Raw genomic sequence first — 20,427 nt, 5'->3', positions numbered from 1 at the left:
CCAGATTCGATTATTTACAGACCGCCGTCATATAGCTACAGCGTTAAACAACATACCAACAAATCTGAGTTGATGTCAAACCTATTGATCCTTATTGTCAACATTGTAATGGTTATGTCAAGATGGTAACATTGTTGTCAAGATTGTAGCATTTTGTCATGTCAATATTGTACAAATACACATGTACAGCTTAGAACTCCTTCCCTCCGAAAGGCCTCTGTATTAGAGATACCAGGTTGTCCATTTGTAGCAAGCGGCACATCTCATGGACTGTCAAACATTAAATCAAGCTGGACAATACCATTCAGTCTGAAATGAATTTGTTACCAAAACTAATAACAGGCATGGTCTCAGTGTGAAAGGAGTGCTTATTAGACAGTCTAGACTCCGTCCTAAGGGTCCTTCATAACTGCACAGTCAACTTACAAATGGGATCAGGTCTTTAACGAGACTTTTCAAAAAGATGTTTTACAGGTTCTGACTCATAAACTGAAAACCGTTGAATAGGTTTATCCGAAAAGACCTATTATTTTTAACTGTTGGCATTCTAAAACTTGGTGAGAAAATAAGAAAACGCACAACTTAATGGATAACAACTCCTGGTTAATTGCATACAGCAACGTTTTGATGTAGATTCTTACACTGTTATCAAGCTGGAGTGACTAAAGCAGCGTTAGAAATTGGCACTAGTCCTATAGTCCTTGTCAAACTGCCCAATAGTAAAGGTATCATAAGGACTAGTAGAAATTTGCCATTTTTAAAGGTTTTGCTATATGATATCATTATAAGCACTAGTGGGCTAAAACTGTTAGTTTCTATCACTGACTAAAGTCGGAAATGCTAGAAAACTGCTTTCCTGGCTTCATTTCATAAATAGGACTATAAAAAGAGCATATATCAAAATTACGTAAATTGCCCTAATCTGGCCTGTCCTAACTGACGCTGTAATGTACTTTTACAGGTAAAATTATGATCAACTTAGAACATATTCGTGTCTTGTCATGCATGTATGAAATGGCCTCACACCGTCCCATGCATTCTCACCATTGCTCACAGGTGCAAACGTCACTGATTTGGGGGTGGTCCCAAAATATTGCTATTATTGTACTTAATTGACATGTGCGTTGATGGGGTAGCAATTTAGGATATATACTGCATTATATTTGCTTGGAAACATGATGAAATGATTCAAAGCTATGAAACGGGATGAGTATTGGAAGGTTGCGGTTTTGGAATCCAGAAGTATTTGTTGTTCTACAGATGATTTCTTGAGGCAGCATTTATCTCCGCTGATGATCTCCATATATGAATCTGTACTTTTGAATGTTAATTGTGTTATGTCTTGCCACGAACCCTTTAAACTTAGCCAAGATGGGCACAACAGGCTTGAGGTCACAATGTCTGACTGGTGTACGTAAGACAGCGTGACCGTGTTGTGCCACCAGCACATATGTCCTGTACTTTACAGGGTTTGTATTCGGACAAATTTTCTCCATGAGTTGAACTTTCGTCTCATATGGTTTGAAGTCGACAATGTCATATATTCCTGTATGGTCGCCTTTAGACTACTCATTGTTTGGGCGACAATATCTGATTCCCGGATGTCATATTAACTGGGGTTATCTATGACACTGACCTTTAAAATTGGCAATAGCTGAAGATCCAACCAGTCTATGAACACATCATATAATTTCCTATAACTTCCTTATTAAAATCATCAGTTTTCTTTTTCGCCTCCAAAACTAGCACACATCCATCAATAAGCCCCATATCATGGGTTGCAGCATGCAAAACAATGAAACGATTACCTTTACCTGATGGTATATGGGTGCTTTTTGTCTATCTGCCAATAGCCACATGTTGTCAGTGGAATGATTCATCAAGGTAAATTATCTGGACGCCCTGACTGTGATAGTTATGAGTGGATCGGAGACAATGTGATCTCAACGACAGCATGGAATATTTTCCCCTGAAACATGCTCAGTCATCGCCACACGCAGTGTATCAAAATCCCATCTCTTGGAGGGCAATAGTTAGTGTAGTAAACTGTATCTTTAATTCCTCCCAAATTCTACTTAGTCAGGGACCTTCTGCTCATAAAGCTTGTACACTATACGCCTAATCACCCTGTATCAAAGCTGTCTGATATTCTTTTACGTCCCAGGTTTGTTTTTGAGACCACCCCTATACCTGTTTTGTTTTATTTATCATACTGTAGACTTGATGGTATGCATTGAAAACCCAATAGCTTTGGCAATTCGGTAATTCAATAAATAGTTTCCTTGTATCTCTCTAAAGTGTAAAGAACTTGTATACATTTCCCAGTACAGACTTCATATCATGTACCATGGTTATGGCTGTATAAATATAATGTAACATGCATCATGGGAGCAATGTTTACAGAACAAACGCCGCATCATTTTGTCATTTTAGAAGATGCACATCTAGAATTTTCTCAAAATGATTTTTGTGTGTTTTTATATCCTTTTTTAACAGGCAAAAAGCAGTTTTCTAGCATTTCCGACAGGACTCTAACAACCATGCTAAGAGAGGTATATTTACATGATGTTGTGATAAGCAGCAGATAGTATTAACCACAACAGGTAATACATAACAAGTAGCATGCAGATAATTGGATGAATCTTATTGTACATCAGGTTTCATCCAGTTATCTGTGTGCTACTCGTTATCTATTACCTGTTGTTGTCGATACTAACCCGCTGCTTATCACAACATATCATGTATATATACCTCTCCTAACATGGTTGTAGTCACTCCAGCTTGATAACAGTGTAAGAATCTATATCTCAAATTTGCTATATGCAATAAACCAGAAAATGTGTATATCATGGCTCTTTTGGAAGGAAATAAAAATGAATTCTTAATTATTCTCTCAGTAATTTTCAAATTCTCTCACTAATGCAAATTAGACAAAATATGGGCTTATGATTTAATAACTTGATAATAACTGTGTTTAATTTCTGACTAAAAATCTATTACTATGCACCTAACTTTAGTACAGACATCCAACAATCAATAAACCTTCTGTCTCTTTTTTTCCTTAACACAGCAATATTTCATGTATATGACAGCGGTCTTTAAATAATCCATTGTCCAACTGTCTAACTCACAGGGCTCAATTTAGCTATATAACACATGCACCAGTGCCACCTGTTATTGAGATGCAACACATGCAATACATGCACTATTCTTATGGTTACATCCAACAACCACTGTTTGTGAGTATCCATGAAACATGATGTAGATAATGTATAAAGATGGCATCGTGTTGGGTATATTTTCATACTGTTGAGTGGTTGCTGTTTGGTGATTAATGAGGTTTGGAAAGCTCAAAATTACCAAATGCAAGGTCATCTGACATTTGGTCTTTTTAGAAAAAGTGATATTACTTTTATTGCTTCTTACCTAATATCATACGATTCACACTCAGTATTTGTGGACTTGAAATGTACCTAATATATTATTACATGCACTCACCTCTGTTACTAAACATACTCAACTCTGTTACTCAACATTCTCAACTCTGTTACTCAACTGTTACTCAACATACTCAAATCTGTTACTTAACATGCTCAACTCTGTTACTCAACATTCTAAACTCCGTTACTCAACTCTGTTACTCAAATGTTACTCACCATGCTCAAATCCATTACTCAACATGCTCAACGCTGTTACTCAACATGTTCAACTCTGTTACTCAACACGCTCAACTCTGTTACTCAACATGCTCAACTGTTACTCAACTCTGTTACTCAACATGCTCAACGCTGTTACTCAACATGCTCAACTGTTACTCAACATGCTCAACTCCGTTACTCAACACGCTCAACTCTGTTACTCAACTCTGTTACTCAACATGCTCAACTGTTACTCAACATGCTCAATGCTGTTACTCAACATGCTCAACTCTGTTACTCAATTCTGTTACTCAACATGCTCAACTGTTACTCAACATGCTCAACTCTGTTACTCAACTCTGTTACTCAACATGCTCAATGCTGTTACTCAACATGCTCAACACTTTCATTTAAATCCATTACTCAACATGCTCAACACTGTAATTCAAATCCATTACTCAACATGCTCAACGCTGTAACTCAACAACTCAACTCTGTTACTCAACATGCTCACCTCTGTTACTCAACATGCTCAACGCTGTTACTCAACATGCTCAACTGTTACTCAACATGCTCAACTCTGTTACTCAACACGCTCAACTCTGTTACTCAACTCTGTTACTCAACATGCTCAACTGTTACTCAACATGCTCAACTGTTACTCAACATGCTCAACTGTTACTCAACATGCTCAACTCTGTTACTCAACACGCTCAACTCTGTTATTCAACTCTCAACACCATATTGAATAAATCAGAGATGATAAAAGTATGTTCAGAATGGTTGTGTGGAGGTGTATTTTTTATGAAAAAGAAAATGATTATGACTTTGGTCAACACGAGTTGATATATTTGATATCAAAAGACACGAGGGTGAGATTTTATTTATCATCCAACATCATTCTTCCAACTTTTTCAGTTTGTAGACAGTAATATGCAGTGTCTAAGTGTAAAACGCACTGCTAACAGCTTCAGTAGCAGAGCCATTAGTGATGTCATTTCATTGTGATGTCATGGTAACCAGTGATGTCATAATGGTCTGCAAATCATTGTGATGCAATTTCATTGATGTCATCCAAGGGATATCATCTGTGGGAACCCATCTGTTTCTCAGAATTGACCAAAGACACTGATGTGAGTGGGTTAGCTCGGTGAAACCTTCTTTAAACAGTAATTCAGACCAGACCGAGGAATGACCCGAAGACCTCTCTGATAGGATCATACTGCTGGTCAAAGTTAATGGATTTTTAAACATTTAACCCCTTTTTGTTCAAGTTATCACCCAAAACATGTGTGAGTGATTGGATTATCAAGCTTTGCTATGGACACCCTGTAGGTAATCTGTGTCGGGGCAAGACAACCCAGTGGATGCAGCATGGGTTCAATTCCCCACAATGAGGGAAGCCATATCTGGTGTCCCTCGTCGTAATATTGCTGGAACATTGCTAAAACCTGCATAACAACACATTCATTCAGAACAAGTCAGGGGTTGCTGGGTATCTTTCTCACTAAAATGTCTTTGGCTACCATATGACCTTCCACTTCAGTGTTAGAAATTGGCAATAGTCCTGTAGTCCTTGCCAAACTGCCCAATAGTTTAGGTTTTTTAAGGACTAGTAGAAATTTGCCCTTTTTAAGGGTTTTCCTATATGTTCTCATTATAAGGACGAGTGGACTAAAACTGTTAGTTTCTATCACTGCACCTACTTATTGTTCACAAATATGACCTAATTCAAACCTGACTGTGGTAAAGGACTACTAAAAACAAAGTGCTGTAAGGTTTATTCAATGTAGACTACCGGGTACCCATGGTATTAGGACCAAGTTCATGGTGTTGACCCCTGACTGAGCAGGCATAGATACGATGTATGTGTATACAGTCTACATAAACCTACACCTCTACTACAAGATGCGATCTAACTGTGTGAGGGAGACAGAAATGATTCTAATCCACTGAAAACAGACAGGAATAGTAAAAGGACATCTCAAATGCTTTGTCTACCACAGTATGGCTGATGTTTGCAAGCACATGTGACATAACATGCGTAAGTTGTGTTCTTGTCAAGTAACGTAGACCTAGCTCAGCATTATTGTGACCCAACAGCGGATGTACTGTGTGACAGACATTAACCTGGAATGTGTACTTGCCAAAATATTGATACCACATGACAGAATCCACACACAAAAAGTTGGAAAGTCAGCTTACCCTCAGCTAGCAGTGATGTGATACTTTCTATCCTTGCTTCATGATGTAGATATATTGGTTAACTAATTTGTACATTTAATAGCAAAATATTTACACACGTTATATCCAAAACCATTAACAATGCACTTGTGATCTATCACAGCTAGACCTTAGAGTACCCGGTACAGCTAAGAGTAGTAATAACTGGAAGAGAAATTCATGGTAAGGCATCACTATCATATCTTGTTAATATAATTTATTTAAATTACATCAACATAAATATATGCAATTGACAAAAAATCTTATTCACTTATTTTTCATTCACAATTTCTTAATTATTTCTTTTAAATTTGGTAATGATAATCCAACAGAGGAATGTCCTATTAAAAGTTGGAAAAAATAAAGAAAATTTCCTTAAACCATCTCTTTGGGAATATTGGAAAATACATAAATAAATCAAATTTGCTTGACACCATGAGCATTATGGGTGATTTTTTGTGAGCCTGTATTCTGGCTCGTTATGTAATTTACTTGTGACATGGCAGCCTGACATGACCGCCACCTGGTTTGTGGCATGTGCAAGTACATGTATTCTGATATAAGTACACAGAGCTCTTTGTCTTGGTGTCCATTCAGATTTCTTATCTATTCAAAGTAGTTTTATCTTCTACTCAATCATTTTATTTCCAATACATATAGGCCACAGGCCTTTGTGAAAAAAGTTGAGTACAGACAGGTTTTAAAAATTCAGTTACGCATTTCTTACTTCATATGCATAGTATAGATATTTTGCTAGATTTGTAATAATACATGTATATGTATCTGGTGATGACAGAAGCATATTAAATTTATGAACGTTAGGATGCCAAGAGAACTTTGCTTTGAGATATAGTTGCCGTAACTTGACATACGTTGGACAAAAAAGCTGGAATTGGTACTTGGTTTCAACACAGTCTAATTTACAAAGTTTATGTTTTCTTAAATTTCTTGGAATTTTATAATGACATCCATTCTTAATTTCCAAAATATGACAACTCAGTCTGAATCTTGTGAAGGTTGTTTTCATATTTTGCAAATTTAAGAATGACAAATAAGGTTCACATTTAACAAAAGTTTTAAAACAAGCATAATATGACATTTTTTAACTTGCAAGAAGTTCTCTATGCCAGATCTGCTGAAAATTGTGTTTTAAACGTTGTTGAAACATATAAAGAAAAACCTTACATACATTTGACACATTCATACATATCGGAACCCAAGTTTACAAAGACAATTCCACCCAACTGACTGGACCATGTTCATCATACACGCACAACATATTGTAGCACTTTCCTGGTAAACGAAAGTCTGGCATCTTTAGTATGTTCAGCCAGTATTTCACACATTTATCTTCTATTACCTACATATCATTGTACTAACTTGTGTATAGTACTTTCATACCATGTTTTTTTTTATCCCATGTATTTAATCTATTGTATTTTTTTGCATAAAACCTTTCCAAAGAAGGGAATATTTCTTTATTGAAAGTTCAAAGCAACATCAAGGTAAGGGAGAGAACTCTGAAATGAATGACAACTTTCAATTGATAGCTCTAAACACTTTTATTCAGGACATTCAAACTCCACTTTTTGTCTGCTGACTATTGTGTATCCATCTAGCAGTTGACATGGCTGATGCTTAATCTAATGTTTAGGCTGTCTCAGTTTCACACATATTGCCTAGACTACAAAGGGCACAAGCAGCATAGATCAATATCTCCATTTATAAAAGGGAAACAACACTCCAACTTTGGAAGTATTGACATATGGGTTGGCTTTTTCTGTGCAGATTCAACATGTGCTTATTATGGACAATAATCTTGAAAAAACATCAATCGGAGGATAGAAGAATGAGAAATCATAACAAAGGATATACAATAAAGATCTGCAGCAAAACGGTCATGTGTTTTTGTTGTTGATTCATTAATGCACATACATGACTTGAAAGGGTGAAGATATCGGTCAACATCCTAATATATACAGTGAGTGAGTGAGTTTGGTTTTACGCTGCTTTTAGCAATTTTCCAGCAATGTCACGGAAATGGGCTTCAAACATTGTGCCCATGTCGGAAATCGAACCCGGGGCTTCGGCGTGACTAGCCAAGCTTTAACCAATAGGCTACCCAACCGCCCCTTATATATACAGTAAAAACTACATAGTATCCCTTCAGAAAATTCAGGTAAAGAAATAGGTGATAACTAGAGCTGTTACGATTCACTCGTGTATTCGATGAATCGAACTGTATGTCTTCATGAATTGAATTCTTTATTTGTGGTCACTAGAATCGAACCTTTACAAAACAAATTAAAAGAGTGTTTTCGACTTGAAGTTGTCTGTTATTTATCAAAGCAAAATGGAATAAAATCAAGCCATGAAGTAGTCTGTTGTGTGGAGCATCTACAACTCTACCGCAGTTAAATGGTTGATTGTCCAAAACGCTCATCAAATATTTGGACCCTAAAGGTAACGTTGTCACGAGCGATCACTGTATGTTTCATTCAATATAAAAAATAATAATCAACTGCTGACTTGTATTCATGAAAAAATAATCATTTTCGATACCCTATATACATTTTGTGATACATATCGGATTCGCCTCATAGTGTGTTCATTGCATCTCTAGTGAAAACAAACTTAGTCAAAATAAATGTGAAATTTGAGATAAATTATCACTAGACATGATGATTTACCATTTAAATTGTTATTTTTCTGTTCATGAGGCACTGTTTATACACAGAAATAAAGATCACCTCGTGTATGTTATGTAAACCTTGCCAGAAATAGAAATCGGCTGTACACACATTTTCTACCAATCTACCAGTGATTGAGTTTAGAAAAAAAATTATATAAAGAATTTTGATGCATAATCGGATGAACTGTATCTGAAACTACAATTTTATCAAAGATAATATATTCCAATATCAAGTTTTTTCAGTTGGAGCTTTTTGCTATAAATATTTAAAATAATACTAATCATAAGCGTGGCACTTTGGAACAGGTGACTGCTATTGCCAGATATGTTTTAAGTATGGAACAATTTCATTAGTCACTGTTGAGGCCTCCTGCGTTCTTGCTACACCAAATGAATGAAAACAAAACGTGAATATCGTAATTACAACTGACAGAAGTTATATGTATAATATCAAGCAGTTACCTCGTTCAAGGAATGTATCCGTCAATATCCACATAAAGGAACATCTGAGGCTGTACAAAGAAACTTGTCTTTATAACAGAAATTGATGACTTAGCATACAAAAAAGATACATACTTATTGTTTACTTCAGACTGAGTTTCCTGAAGTTGAAAAAAGTGGTATTTTCACTGCAGGGACCACAACACTTTGACAGAACTATTGTCTTTCAAGAGTCACCTCACCGCAAATTGTCTCCCCTTTATCATAAGTGTCTCACCCAGACGCAAACAGACTTCATTTTTACATTAGTTCCACATTGACAAGGTAAAATAATGACAGATGGTCATCTATGGAGATAATGTCGCTTCTTGCCGTTTGTTATTCTCTTGAAAATGTTTCGTCATACACTTCGTCATTCATCTCGTAGATTTCAAGAATATCTTTTGTTGAAGTTGATTTTGTATGTAATCATATCTAAATGTACGATAAAATGATTGATTGAGTGAGTGAGAATGATTTTATGGCGCTTTCAGCAATATTCCAGCAATATCACATCCGGGGACACCAGAAATGGACTTCACACATTGCACCAAAGTGGGGAATCGAAGCCGGGTCTTCAGCATGACGACCGAACATCTGAACCACTAAGATACCCCAGGGCCCCATATCAATGATAAAGATTTTTATTGACTACAAATATTTTTTGATACTTTTGCTTATATTTGTTTAAGGTTTTGTAAAAATGGAAACACTTTTTAAGTCGCAATTACAAGGGGTGGTGAAACGTCCCTGTGTGTAAGGTAGGGAGAATTTATGTTTCAAACTTTTACATTAATGAAATACGGTAATTCATTTTCCGATAGACAACTACACAAAAGTATATAATAAATAGGATATTCTATGTGTCAAGTGAAATATCATGGAATATCCTCTATGTGTTACAATCTGTAACCTCTAACAAGATGATGCAACATTCAGATATAGGTTACCCAATAAACATGATAAGGCCACAAAAAAGTGCTTGTGCATGCAGTAGACAATAAATAATACAAAATTTATTTAGGCACAAAAAGGCTCAATATACAGCAGAATGTCTCGGTTATGGGTGTGTGTGTGTGTGTGTGTGTGGGGGGGGGGGGGGGGGGGTGTAGTGCACACCCAAACCCCAAACCTGCACCATGGTGCACCCAAATCTGCACCTGGAGCGCTCGCAGCTAACGCGTCCAAGGACCCACTTGTTGTGGAGACCAATGCAAACTCTGCATCACTCAATCAATTTAATGCAGACGCGTATTCTTTTATTTGAATGGTCTTTGAATTATTCAAAAATGATGAAAAACAAACCTATCCGATGACGAACATTTCTGTCAACGTCTGTCTTATTACAAAATGTTAAAAACTAGTCTAGGTCTAATAGGCCTACATTTACACGACAATCATTCTCGTTGAAACATACTTACCTGTCATCTAAATGTAAACCTCTTCTAAAGTGCGTCAAATATGTTGTCACTGGTTTGCAAAGATGTCTAACTGGTGAAAACAACATCATCTCAAACTACTTGTATGTTGTCACGGTCAAACTAGCATCGTTTACAAACCGGGCAATAACATAACATGCCACGCTGTGGTCTTGTGCAGACGAACTATTTCCGAGTTCGCGTGGACGAGATTTAGAACAACCCCGTTAAAAACAAATGGTTAATATTTGCAGCTGTTGAAATGCGATATCTGCAATTCTGACTCATAGTTGTATTCGTTGTAGTTAATAAAACAATATTCTCGTGACACCGAGAGGTCGGAGGTCAGGTCATTCAATATGGCGACTGCAGAATCAAAACACGATTCGAAGGGGGGTGGAAACACGCTAAGTTTACAAGAGGAGCTTGCGGCATGTGCACCTAAAGTTGATGATGACGCGTGGCCCAAACCGGTAGTTGCCCAAGCTGCCGAAGATAAGGTTGTTAAATCAAGACCAAACCCTCAACCACGAGAAAGCCAACCACGACCGAGAGTCAAACGAGAGCGTGAGTTTAGACTGTCAACTGTGTTCAGTTTGTTTGATTGTCATATTTACGTTTGTATTTTGATTTGTGAAAAAAGGTAAGCGTGGATTGAAACGCCGATATTCCTGTGTATGATATGACACTGGATCATAAACTTAGGTGGATGACAATGCACCACTATGTGTGACCACAGATTTGAAGGAACTCCAAAACTTCAGATTCAGAAACTAGCGTGAAACATCCGGAAAGCATCAGCTGATCATGTGCAGTAAAGACGCAGTGTCATTATGCAAGTTTTGTTATCCCTAATGCAGGTTTTGCAAATATTAATCACAGATTTTACATGACAGGAATAAATTGTACCTCCCAAACATGTTTTTAATGTGTTGATAGTTTTTTGGTCGAACATTTCCCTTTTAGCATGATTCAACAGCTCCAAAACCCTCCCACTTTTCTAACTAAGCAGGTTTGAAGGTCTGATTGGGCTGAAAGTATTGTCACAGGTTTCGTATACTGATCAGTTCGTATCTCGGCAGTTTCGCTACCTGTAGTTTGTTTCGTATCTCATCAGTCTTGTATTGTAGTGTGTGTTTTGTTGAGCGATAATGCTGTTAATAACAAGATATATACAAACTTCAAACATTTATTCAAATAAGAACAATGGACACATGGTACATTTAGCATATAAACTTGTTCAAACAAGTAATAGAAATATAAGAAGATAAGTGTATCAAAGTGTAGCGGCCATACAATTTCCGAGTCCCGTGATGGGATTCGAACCACGGACCTTCTGATAAGAGGTCGGACGCCTTGTCCACATGGCCAAAGAGGTTAACCCCGTCAGCAAGCTGACATGGTAAGGATGTCATCTGTGGGTTGACTCCACGTCCTGCAACAAAAGCGCTATAAGCATTACTCAGCACTCACCACTCACCACTCACCACAGGGAGGTTGCTCTTCCAGCAGAAATACGAAAATGGAAGTTATTCTGCTATTTTGGACTGGATTAAGTTGGATAATCAATATGGTACGGAATCATGCACAGAACTAGACAACCACAATATATTGCTAAATGTAATGTGCATAGACTATTTAAATCAAAGAAAAATGTGGTAGGGATAATGTGGATAATAGTTAGGAACTAGGGAGGCATAAGCATGGCTATTGACGACACTTGTGTGAGTTCGCTTTTGAATCAATGCATAAAAATGTAGCGGGTGTGAATGTTCCAGGAAAGTTTCCAGTAGCCAAAATATTCGACAGTTAACTATTTCATCCTTTTTACTCGACGTTTTTGTGTGAAGATTATTAGGAGCTGCTATAGAATCTATAATAACGGGTACCTAACCCTAAAGGGGTGATGGATCGTAGAGGGGATCAAGGGGCTAAGAGTTTGGCGTAACCTACCCGAACAGCGGCGACATTTGGATGTGTTCAGCACCAGTATGATATACCTAATATACTGCATTCTGGTGCATGATAATTAAGAGATAAACATATTGTGTTTTCAATGTAGAGCTAGGTTACCTGTAGATTTAACCCCGCTAAATTGAATTTGGAACCGAACGCGCAGCATTAGTCCATTCTACCATGTCTAAATAAAACGCGAACTCTTTGGTGTTAGCAAATATACTGAGTGAAGCGGCATGGGTTGAGTTCAGTGTTTTGAGTGGGTTATTGATCTGAATTGCGGAATCACCGAACGAAATATGGTGCTGTATATAAGCAAGCAGTTTGTTTACACCGTAATACTTCACTCGAACATATGACAGGCATGGAAAGTATATAATTGCGGCAACTTGGTAAGCTAACATGAGGTGGGCATCCCTAAAGAAAACAAAGCAAGCTTTGCAAGGCTTTCGCTCTACATCGCACATCACCATTATGACGTCATATCGCTCATTGTGACGCAAAAGATATGACGTCACAGTCGTATATAGAAAAGCGCCAAAATTCCAAGCTCTCTGTTGTCTTCAAAACGTAAATACATTCCCTTTGTTGATTTCTGTCGTATTTTTCTGCACGAAATGTATTGCCACACATCCTTTGAATATTGTAGTAACCGCATCTGTGCATTTTCTAACCTGTAATTGTAGATATAATTATTTAAATGTGCCTACCGACAATGACTGAAAATAGTACTATTCTATCAATTTCAGCTTCCGCGGTGATGCGGCCGTCAAACCAGCTGTTTCAATCAGAGGGGGTTTATTGTGATTTAATAGCCTCTGATTGACCAATCAGAATCGAGTAAATTCCAAATTCATGGTAGAATGAAAATTAATAAACTGAAAAAATAATATATGTATATTAGTTCCCATTTATAACCATTTTAGCCACTTGAATTATGAAAAAAAATGAAATTAAAAATATATTGAAAATGAAAGTGCTGTCATAAACTAGCACTTGCTATAAAACTCCGCAAGCTATATTTAGTAAACAAATATTAACATGTAACATGTTATCAGTTTTAAGTTGTGCTAAGATTGTCAGGTGGCAATGTGCTGATGTTTCGGCCCAATACAGGAATTAATAAGAGAAACGTTGTCATAAAACAACATAGTAACAGAGTTCACATATAAAAGTGAACTTATCCACAATTAGTGGATAAAAATTGTTCATTATAGAAAATAGTGTCATTGATTAGATACATAGAAAAGTTTGAACTTGTTTGTTGTTTTGAATGTTCAGTGTCACTATCATGTGTATGCATGAAGTAACCAAGGAACATGACAACAATCTGTGTGGTTGACCTGTCTACCTGACAACACCTCATCCCATATTTCAATAATTTGCCATTAAAAAGCTGCCACAGTGTATCTGCTTCTTTAACATGTGCAATATGTGATATGATAATGTCACATGACTACCCATTATCGGACAGCAATACATCAAACCTTGATGGGAATATTCCCTTCACTGTCACTTCCCTTCACATCACCACTGTCATTCAGATGTTCCTGCTGCCACCTGCCACACTTGGTATAAAGCCTGGGATGGGGAACTAGGGTTGGATGGGTCCTGAGTAGGACCTGGGTACCAACAGGACTATCCGGTCCCGGGGTTGGTCACTTGATAAATTGTTTCATGACAATCACAATCAAACTTCATGGTTACACTACAAGTTGCTAAATCATTTCTTTCTGACTAGGCACACATTCTTTCTGACCTATGTGTTTGAGTAAAGATAGCTTCAGTCAGCTTCAGTGTATACATGATCAGACAGCTATATGAGTTTATCAAAATAGATTTTGCAAGGGCTCCTGTAAAACAATTATCAACTGGACATTTTGTGGCCAACTTGAGACCAACATCGGCTATACGGTTAGGGTCGGGTCTATGCTTTCAATATTTCTTTCTGTTCATTGAGGTATCAATTGAAAAACCGATGTGCAAACTGTATGAATTCTTATGATTAATGTTCACAACATATATTCTCAACCACATGAATGAATACTTTGATGACACAATCATGTAAATCTAAACAGGTACATTTGATGAGATCGTTTAACATTCCTGACAAACGAATCCAACTTTTGATGTGAGATGAATCAGGTGACATCTTTGATTTAGTAACATAAACTGGCACGCCTCCAAAATCAGTAGCCAATCAACAGAAATTAGCAACAAACGATGTTCCTGGAGCCTGTCAAGCAAGGCAGGAGAAACTGAATTACAGTGAGGAATGAATGAGAACAAATACTGTTCAACAACATTAATAAATGACAGCTGTGACATAGGGCAAGTTGCTTCACGGGCATCGGCATATATACAAAGGGAAACAACTCACAATATAGAACTAACATAGTCATTTCTGCAGCTTGCAGATTCTATAGGTTGTAGCTGTATCACAAGGAGTACATTATAAGTTGTAGCCATATCACAAGGAGTACATTATAAGTTGTAGCCATATCACAAGGAGTATATTATAAGTTGTAGCTGTATCACAAGGAGTACATTATAAGTTGTAGCCATATCACAAGGGGTACATTATAAGTTGTAGCCATATCACAAGGAGTACATTATAAGTTGTAGCTGTATCACAAGGAGTACATTATAAGTTGTAGCCATATCACAAGGGGTACATTATAAGTTGTAGCCATATCACAAGGAGTACATTATAAGTTGTAGCCATATCACAATGAGTACATTATAAGTTGAAGCTGTATCACAATGGGTACATTATAAGTTGTAGCTGTATCACAATGAGTACATTATCAGTTGTAGCTGTATCACAAGGGATACATTATAAGTTGTAGCTGTATCACAAGGAGTACATTATAAGTTGTAGCTGTATCACAAGGAGTACATTATAAGTTGTAGCTGTATCACAATGAGTACATTATAAGTTGTAGCTGTATCACAATGGGTACATTATCAGTTGTAGCTGTATCACAAGGGATACATTATAATTTGTAGCTGTATCACAAGGAGTACATTATAAGTTGTAGCTGTATCACAAGGAGTACATTATCAGTTGTAGCTGTATCACAAGGGATACATTATAAGTTGTAGCTGTATCACAAGGAGTACATTATAAGTTGTAGCTGTATCACAAGGAGTACATTATAAGTTGTAGCTGTATCACAAGGGATACATTATAAGTTGTAGCTGTATCACAAGGAGTACATTATAAGTTGTAGCTGTATCACAAGGAGTACATTATAAGTTGTAGCCATATCACAATGAGTACATTATAAGTTGTAGCTGTATCACAATGGGTACATTATCAGTTGTAGCTGTATCACAAGGAGTACATTATAAGTTGTAGCTGTATCACAAGGAGTACATTATAAGTTGTAGCTGTATCACAAGGAGTACATTATAAGTTGTAGCTGTATCACAAGGAGTACATTATAAGTTGTAGCTGTATCACAAGGAGTACATTATCAGTTGTAGCTGTATCACAAGGAGTACATTATAAGTTGTAGCTGTATCACAAGGAGTACATTATCAGTTGTAGCTGTATCACAAGGAGTACATTATAAGTTGTAGCTGTATCACAAGGAGTACATTATAAGTTGTAGCTGTATCACAATGGGTACATTATCAGTTGTAGCTGTATCACAAGGAGTACATTATAAGTTGTAGCTGTATCACAAGGAGTACATTATCAGTTGTAGCTGTATCACAAGGGATACATTATAAGTTGTAGCTGTATCACAAGGAGTACATTATAAGTTGTAGCCATATCACAATGAGTACATTATAAGTTGTAGCTGTATCACAATGAGTACATTATAAGTTGTAGCTGTATCACAAGGAGTACATTATCAGTTGTAGCTGTATCTCTAGGGATACATTATAAGTTGTAGCTGTATCACAAGGAGTACATTATAAGTTGTAGCTGTATCACAAGGAGTACATTATAAGTTGTAGCTGTATCACAAGGAGTACATTATCAGTTGTAGCTGTATCACAATGGGTACATTATCAGTTGTAGCTGTATCACAAGGAGTACATTATAAGTTGTAGCTGTATCACAAGGAGTACATTATCAGTTGTAGCTGTATCACAAGGAGTACATTATAAGTTGTAGCCATATCACAATGAGTACATTATAAGTTGTAGCTGTATCACAAGGGATACATTATAAGTTGTAGCTGTATCACAAGGAGTACATTATCAGTTGTAGCTGTATCACAAGGGATACATTATAAGTTGTAGCTGTATCACAAGGAGTACATTATCAGTTGTAGCTGTATCACAAGGAGTACATCATAAGTTGTAGCTGTATCACAAGGAGTACATTATAAGTTGTAGCTGTATCACAAGGAGTACATTATCAGTTGTAGCTGTATCACAAGGAGTACATTATAAGTTGTAGCTGTATCACAAGGAGTACATTATAAGTTGTAGCTGTATCACAAGGAGTACATCATAAGTTGTAGCTGTATCACAAGGAGTACATTATAAGTTGTAGCTGTATCACAAGGAGTACATCATAAGTTGTAGCTGTATCACAAGGAGTACATTATAAGTTGTAGCCATATCACAAGGGATACATTATAAGTTGTAGCCATATCACAAGGGATACATTATAAGTTGTAGCTGTATCACAATGAGTACATTATAAGTTGTAGCAGTATCACAATGAGTACATTATAAGTTGTAGCAGTATCACAAGGAGTACATTATAAGTTGTAGCTGTATCACAAGCGGGGTATAAGGGATTTATTCTTCCACTCAGAAATCGACATGCAGCTTGTGTTCTTCATGGTCGAGTATAAGGGATTTATTCTCCCGCTCAGAAATTCTTTTCCCTCTCAGGCGAGATACATAGTATTTTGTCAGGATCACATGAACCAATCACATCTCAAAATTCTGGGCCATGACGACGCAAAACCGGTAAAACAACAGGGCCGATGATCTCGTCACAGTAGCGCTGTACATTGAGATTTCCCTCTCCCACTATCAAACGGGTCCTCTGTCTTGCTGTAATTCCACCCCATACCATAACGCTGTCTCCCCCGAACCGATCTTCTTCCATGACACAATGATTGACGTAACATTCACCTTGACGTCAGTACACTCGAATCTGTCCATCGCTGTGGCTGAGGTGAAAACGAGACTCGTCAGTGAATAGAACTTGTCTACACTGCATGGCCATCCAGTTTAGACGCTGTCTGCACCACTGTAGACATGCTTGACGGTGGTTTCCTGTCAAAATGCGACGTCTGGCAGGTCTTCTGGCGACAATCCCTGCACATCTGAGGCGACGACGTACGGTTTGTGAAGATTTTTGTCAAAGGGCAGGGATGCTTCTTGCAGTCACTGTTGCTGGCTGGAATCGATTTCGTAGGTGTGTTGTTCGAATCCAGTTGTCTTGTCAATTATTGGTTACGCGTGGCCTGCCACTCTGAGGATGTTCTCTGACTGCATTCATCTGTTGCCAACGTTGCCATAAACACCAAATGGTGTTTATGTGTACGTTAAATTTGTCTTGCAACATCACTTTTACTTGATCCTGCTTCAAGCATACCAATGGCTCGCAGACGCTCGTTTTCGGACAGGCGTGGCATTTCGTAATTTTGGTTTTTTTTCTGAGTGGTTGTTGTCAGCACGATGCTAAACAATTGCAGGTCTGAACTGGTGCCTTTTGCTACTTAGAAATTTTAGAAATGTTTATTTTTTACGTTTCAATGGCAACAAGATGGACTTAGGTTCTGTAAGAGTAGGGTTCATTTCTGGAGCTTAACTCATAAACCGTTATCAAAGTTTTTCATCAAACTTTGCAGGTCTGTCTGGTACATGCTGAACTGGTGCCTTTTGCTATTTAGAAATTTTAGAAATGTTTATTTTTTAAGTTTCCATGGCAACAAGATGGACTTAGGTTCTGTGAGGGTAGGGTTCGTTTCCTGAGCATAACTCGTAAACCGTTCAATATTTTTTCATCAAACTTTGCAGGTCGGTCAGGTACATGCTGAACTGGTGCCTTTTGCTATTTAGAAATTTTAGAAATATATATTTTTTACGTTTCCAAGGCAATAAGATGAAACTGAGGTTCCAAACTCATCTTTTTTTTACAATTTCCATGACAAGTTCCACCTCGGTTAAAAAAGCTTAGGGTTTGTTGAGATTTAATTATGTCATAAATTCTGCAACAGGGGCGGGGGATATAGCCAAGTTAGTGGCAAACTCTTGTTGTGACTTGATTCCGTACATGTACTACAATATTGAAAACCAAACTTTACTTGTTTGAAAAATACCCTAAAATATTGGTGTCACAGGAACTTTTGTTGTTGAGTATATTTTAGGCTAATGTCCGAAGCCTTATAATAGTCAATATGATGACACCAAAATCTGAGCATCACTCAATAACATTGCCTACACGTATATCAACAATCTTCTTTCTTTTAGGTTTTCAGATGAAAATAATCAATCAAATTTGAAAAGATTCATGTTCATTAACACTGGATTGTGCACTTACTGCAAGTACGCAGTGCCTTTACTGATTTCCAATGGCAATATGTGTGTGTATGAATGTGTTATCTCACGTGTATCCCTTTCTTCATGTAATTTAGGGGGCACGGGTGGCCCAGTCGTCTAAGGCACCGCGATTCGCTGTGCAGAGTTGCGTACCTTGGGCACGCCAGAAACCTATGATTGTGTGTTCGAATCCCGGTTCGCCCCGATTATGTTTCTAGTTTTGTCAGCACCATACCCGTGCTCGTGGGTTTCACCGTAGTGGTAAACGTCTAAGACCTGCATCACTTCGGGCTTTCCCCCCACATTAAGCTGACACGCCACGATATAACTGGAATACTGTTAAAAGCGGCGTTAAACCCAACTCACTCACTCACTCATGTAATTTAGAGGCTTTTGTTACTTCTTTCTTCATCTTCTTGATGTTGTTACCCTTGAATAATCTAATGTTGCAAATATTCCATCAACATTCAGCATTCTTTCAGAATATTTTTAGTTTGTTGTTTGTTTAGTATCTTATACAAGATATTAGGTAGGTATTGATTAAATTGACAGGAAATGTGTACCAGAATGGATTAGTTATAAACATGATGAACCAAGTATTTGTTATGAATGTGTTGAGTGTAGTACCTATGTTGGCTGTGTAGATAGATATAGGCAATAATCCACCCCTGCCTCACTGCAAACAAAGTACGCTCCACAGCGTAGTGAAGGATGTATTGTTGTGTTACACTTTCTGCTGTATCTGTTCCATGTGTGACATGCATTTGGAAGTAAGTAGTGTCCCTGACACAGATCTAGAGGAGTTCACCAACACCATCATTGTCTAAGGGAGATAATCCATGCACCATGTTTACCATGGGCTCAGAATAGTGTAGAGTGTACCGAATTGTGCAAAACATAGATTCCTAAGTCACCAAATACAGCAGTTCTTGCTCGATTATTAAATATGGTCTTCAATTTGCTACCCGAGTTTAGTAAAAGTCTGCTTGATCCAGTGAGCTGAGCTAATAGTGGTTCTAAATCTGTATCTACCGAAACTAATGTGTAGCCATGTTCAGGCTAGTAGACTAAAGTGGTTGGCACAGAATGAGACTTTGTACAGTTCAGAAATGAACATAGCAACATTTTGAAACATGCAGGTATAGTTGTAATTTAAAATGTATTGCATTGAAATAATAAGCAGGGTTGGGAATTTCTTGTATTGGACCAATGGCTGAGATAAAGTATGTTGACTGTGCCACCAGGGTCACTAAGGAATCCTATCTGTTTAGACCTTGTGAGGATGTTTCTTGTGTGAAGCGAGTGATACAGCTGTTTTTGCAGTAAGCTGGACAAAACAATGGAAATAGAAGACGGGAGGGCCATTTATGCACAGTATGGTTAACACAATGAACCTGCTGGGGAGTTAGAAATGGAAATGAGTGTCATCAATCTCGATGAAAAGGAAGTGATAATAGTTTGAAAATACTAGCTCTGAATGACCTGGCTGATGGTGAAACAA

General features: G+C 37.4%; 2 protein-coding genes across 2 annotated transcripts in view; one reads left to right on the top strand and one right to left on the bottom strand.

Moving 5' to 3' along the window:
* Positions 1-10,672, bottom strand: part of LOC139469444 (bifunctional methylenetetrahydrofolate dehydrogenase/cyclohydrolase, mitochondrial-like) — a 28,257-nt gene extending 17,585 nt beyond the window's left edge. Inside the window, exon 1 of the mRNA XM_071251613.1 lies at positions 10,455-10,672. Within this exon, the coding sequence (XP_071107714.1) occupies positions 10,455-10,543 (89 nt within the window). The 5' untranslated portion in view covers positions 10,544-10,672. The remainder of the gene's footprint in view (positions 1-10,454) is intronic.
* A 138-nt stretch (positions 10,673-10,810) lies between these two features.
* LOC139469441 (RUN and FYVE domain-containing protein 2-like) overlaps positions 10,811-20,427 on the top strand; it is a 72,137-nt gene continuing 62,520 nt past the window's right edge. The window contains exon 1 of the mRNA XM_071251608.1: positions 10,811-11,018. Coding sequence (XP_071107709.1) covers positions 10,811-11,018 — 208 coding nt within the window. The remainder of the gene's footprint in view (positions 11,019-20,427) is intronic.

Source organism: Haliotis cracherodii, unplaced genomic scaffold, assembly GCF_022045235.1.
Source record: "Haliotis cracherodii isolate W230 unplaced genomic scaffold, xgHalCrac1.p SCAF_2, whole genome shotgun sequence".
In the NCBI taxonomy this organism is placed as follows: domain Eukaryota; kingdom Metazoa; phylum Mollusca; class Gastropoda; order Lepetellida; family Haliotidae; genus Haliotis; species Haliotis cracherodii.
The sequence above is the reverse complement of the archived record's forward strand: the minus strand, read 5'-3'. Positions and strand labels throughout refer to the sequence as shown.